At 39.4% G+C, this 2,931-nt stretch overlaps 1 protein-coding gene across 1 annotated transcript in view; it reads left to right on the forward strand.

The window, feature by feature from the left end:
- The first annotated feature begins 1,632 nt into the window (after positions 1-1,632).
- LOC107662237 (serine/threonine-protein kinase TBK1-like) overlaps positions 1,633-2,931 on the forward strand; it is a 19,533-nt gene continuing 18,234 nt past the window's right edge. The window contains 3 exon segments of the mRNA XM_016452178.1: positions 1,633-1,746; positions 1,919-2,022; positions 2,207-2,347. Coding sequence (XP_016307664.1) covers positions 1,686-1,746; positions 1,919-2,022; positions 2,207-2,347 — 306 coding nt within the window. The 5' untranslated portion in view covers positions 1,633-1,685.

A 2,931-nucleotide genomic window follows, 5' to 3' on the forward strand; every position in this document is an offset into this window, starting at 1 on the left:
GTTGAATATCACAGCTTATTAACATCACATGCCTCCAGTACACAAGCGATATTCGCTGTCAGGTTACGGAGCCACTATTATAATGATGACAATACTTATATTATAATGCTGCCTCGTATTATATATATATATATATAAATATAACATTCTTATATGTTACATTAAAAAGTTTGGGATCAGTAAGATTTTTAATGTTTTTTAAACAAGTCTCTTTAATTTATTTAATTTCGTTTTAAATTTAAAGATTTAGAAATCTTTTCTAATAATATTATTTATCTATAACTTTATTTATCACTTTTTATCAATTCAACACATCCTTGCTGAATAAAAGCATTTATTTCTTTCAAAAAAAAAGAAAGAAAAAAAAAAACTGACCTCAAACTTTTTAACTTTTTTAACTTTTGAACGGCAGTGTATAGGCCTATATCTACAGAAATATGAAACAAAAAGCAAATTAATAATTGATTAACTAATTCTATCCATGCAACAGTTTTGTGTTCTCCTCTACTGTGATATTTACGGTTGTGTATGGACGCAATGCAACACTAGCATACTACATAGCGGACAGTGTATTTACTTGAAGTAAAATATTACGTGGACCTGTGCATGATAATGATAAACGTTGCTAAAATGAGGGCTATTAACATATTACTTACTGCGCACTAAAAAAAATCCCATACGCTCACAGCGTAGATACTGCAGAAGTAGTACGAGTATTACGGTATTGCGACACAGCCGGTGTCTTTCGGTGTTCTCATGTGATGAAAACACGGAAAACGGAAGAGACTTTCGTGCTCTCCGGGTGAGAAAATAATCACCCAATATTAGCAAAAAATGCATGATATAATTCATACACAGCGTTCGTGTCATCTAATTATTATTCGTAATCTATTATTGCTGCATTTACGTGATTAATCTAATGTAAGACGTACCAATGCAATGTTTTGATTGAAGTGTTTCTGAATCAGAATGAGCTTTATTCGCCAGGTGTGCGCAAACACACGAGGAATTTGTTGTGGTTGTTTAAGGTGCGTTCAGTGCTGCATATCCGTCGGTTTCTTCATTCAGATCTCACGGTAACAAACCGCTTAGGCTGTTTAATTAGCTTTCGGTTTCACTCGGTTCGGTGTCATAAACACCCGTACACACGATTCGGTCTCACTTCTGCTTTTATGGCTCTTTTAAGGGATTTTAGGCTGAAAGAATCACGCGCTGATGCGGGAAATTCCCGCAGGTCTGTGACGTCACGGCGAAACAATGTATCAATCCCGCACAGTGTTTCCGAGTCCGCGGTTTTCCCGGGAAATTGGGCTACTTTAACTCTGTGGCCGCGGGTGGTTTAAGCGACCACAATAACGTGATATTTAGCCTCTGGAATGCGAATTTTACCAGGGGAACCCCGCCAAAAACGTGTATTTTACGTGTATTTAGGCTGTTTTGAGTAGCAGTTGGGCGGGTTTCGTTGTGAAAACCTGGCAACCCTGATCCCGCAGCTGATTTCACAATATCCTCATTACAGCGTTAAACAAGCACGTTATCGTCATATTAACTGCGATTACAGTTGTGCTTTGTCAGTTTGGCTTAAAGCCGCAGCTGATTTCACAATATCCTCATTACAGCGTTAAACAAGCACGTTATCGGCATATTAACTGCGATTACAGTTGTGCTTTGTCAGTTTGGCTTAAATGTCATTGCTGCTCGGGAAACCGAAAGTTAAAATCAGCTGGGCTGCCATAGTATCAGATGGTAATATCTGAAAATATGCTATAGTACTATAGTATAACTCATGGCTATGTGGTGAAGTTCTACCGTGGTACATGTGCATTATGGTGTATTGCCAGTGTTGATGCTGTTTGATTTGTGTTTCCAGAATCTGGTGATCCTCATGAATATGTAATATATGCTAATGTGTTTCCAGGTGAATCTAGAGTCATCATGCAGAGTACTGCGAACTACCTGTGGATGATGTCTGACCTGCTGGGTCAGGGAGCCACAGCCAACGTTTACCGCGGTAGACACAAGGTATCCGTGAGTTACACTGTCTATACTTCATTTGCTTTGTGTTGTAAACCACAGCTACAGTGTCCCTACAGTCTGGCTCTCACACACATGATTCAGTGACAGTGAATCTTTCGAAAGATTCGTTTACATTTCACACAGTGATGTAGACCTTATAACGGGATTGAAAATCTCGCTGTGTCTGCAGAAAACCGGCGATCTCTATGCGGTCAAAGTGTTCAATAACCTGAGCTTCCTGCGTCCGCTGGACGTCCAGATGAGGGAGTTCGAGGTGCTGAAAAAACTCAACCACAAAAACATCGTGAAGCTCTTCGCCGTTGAGGAGGAGGTGAGACCCACGCAGTCTTAAAACCATCTTAGCAGCTCTTATGCCAAATGTAGCTTCCCCAAAAATGACGGTGTGCTCACTCTCAGCTCATCCGAGATGTAGGTGAGTTTGTTTCTTCATCAGATTTGGAGAAATGTAGCATTGCATCAGTGTCTCAGCAATGGATGCTCTGCAGTGAATGGGTGCCGTCAGAATGAGAGCTGATAAAAACATCACAATAATCCACAGCACTCCAGTCCATCAGTTAACATCTGGAGAAGACAAAAGCTGAAACAAATCCATCATCAAGATGTTTTTAACTAAAACACGAGTCCATAATCCATAATAACTCTTCCTCCAGTGAAAAAGTGTTCTGGTCTGAATCAGGAGAGAAATCTGTACAGATCAAGCACCGTTTAAACAGCTCTAAACAAATATGTGGCTGGATTTTAATGTGAGAGACAACGTTTTCACTGGAGGATGTGTTATTATGTATTATGGACTCAATGTATTTTTAGTTAAAAACGTCTTAATGGTGGATTTGTTTCAGCTTTTGTCTTCTCCAGATGTTAACTGATGGACTGGAGTGCTGTGGATTATTGTGT

The sequence above is a fragment of the Sinocyclocheilus anshuiensis genome, unplaced genomic scaffold (genome assembly GCF_001515605.1).
Source record: "Sinocyclocheilus anshuiensis isolate Anshui unplaced genomic scaffold, SAMN03320099.WGS_v1.1 scaffold1543, whole genome shotgun sequence".
Lineage (NCBI taxonomy): Eukaryota > Metazoa > Chordata > Actinopteri > Cypriniformes > Cyprinidae > Sinocyclocheilus > Sinocyclocheilus anshuiensis.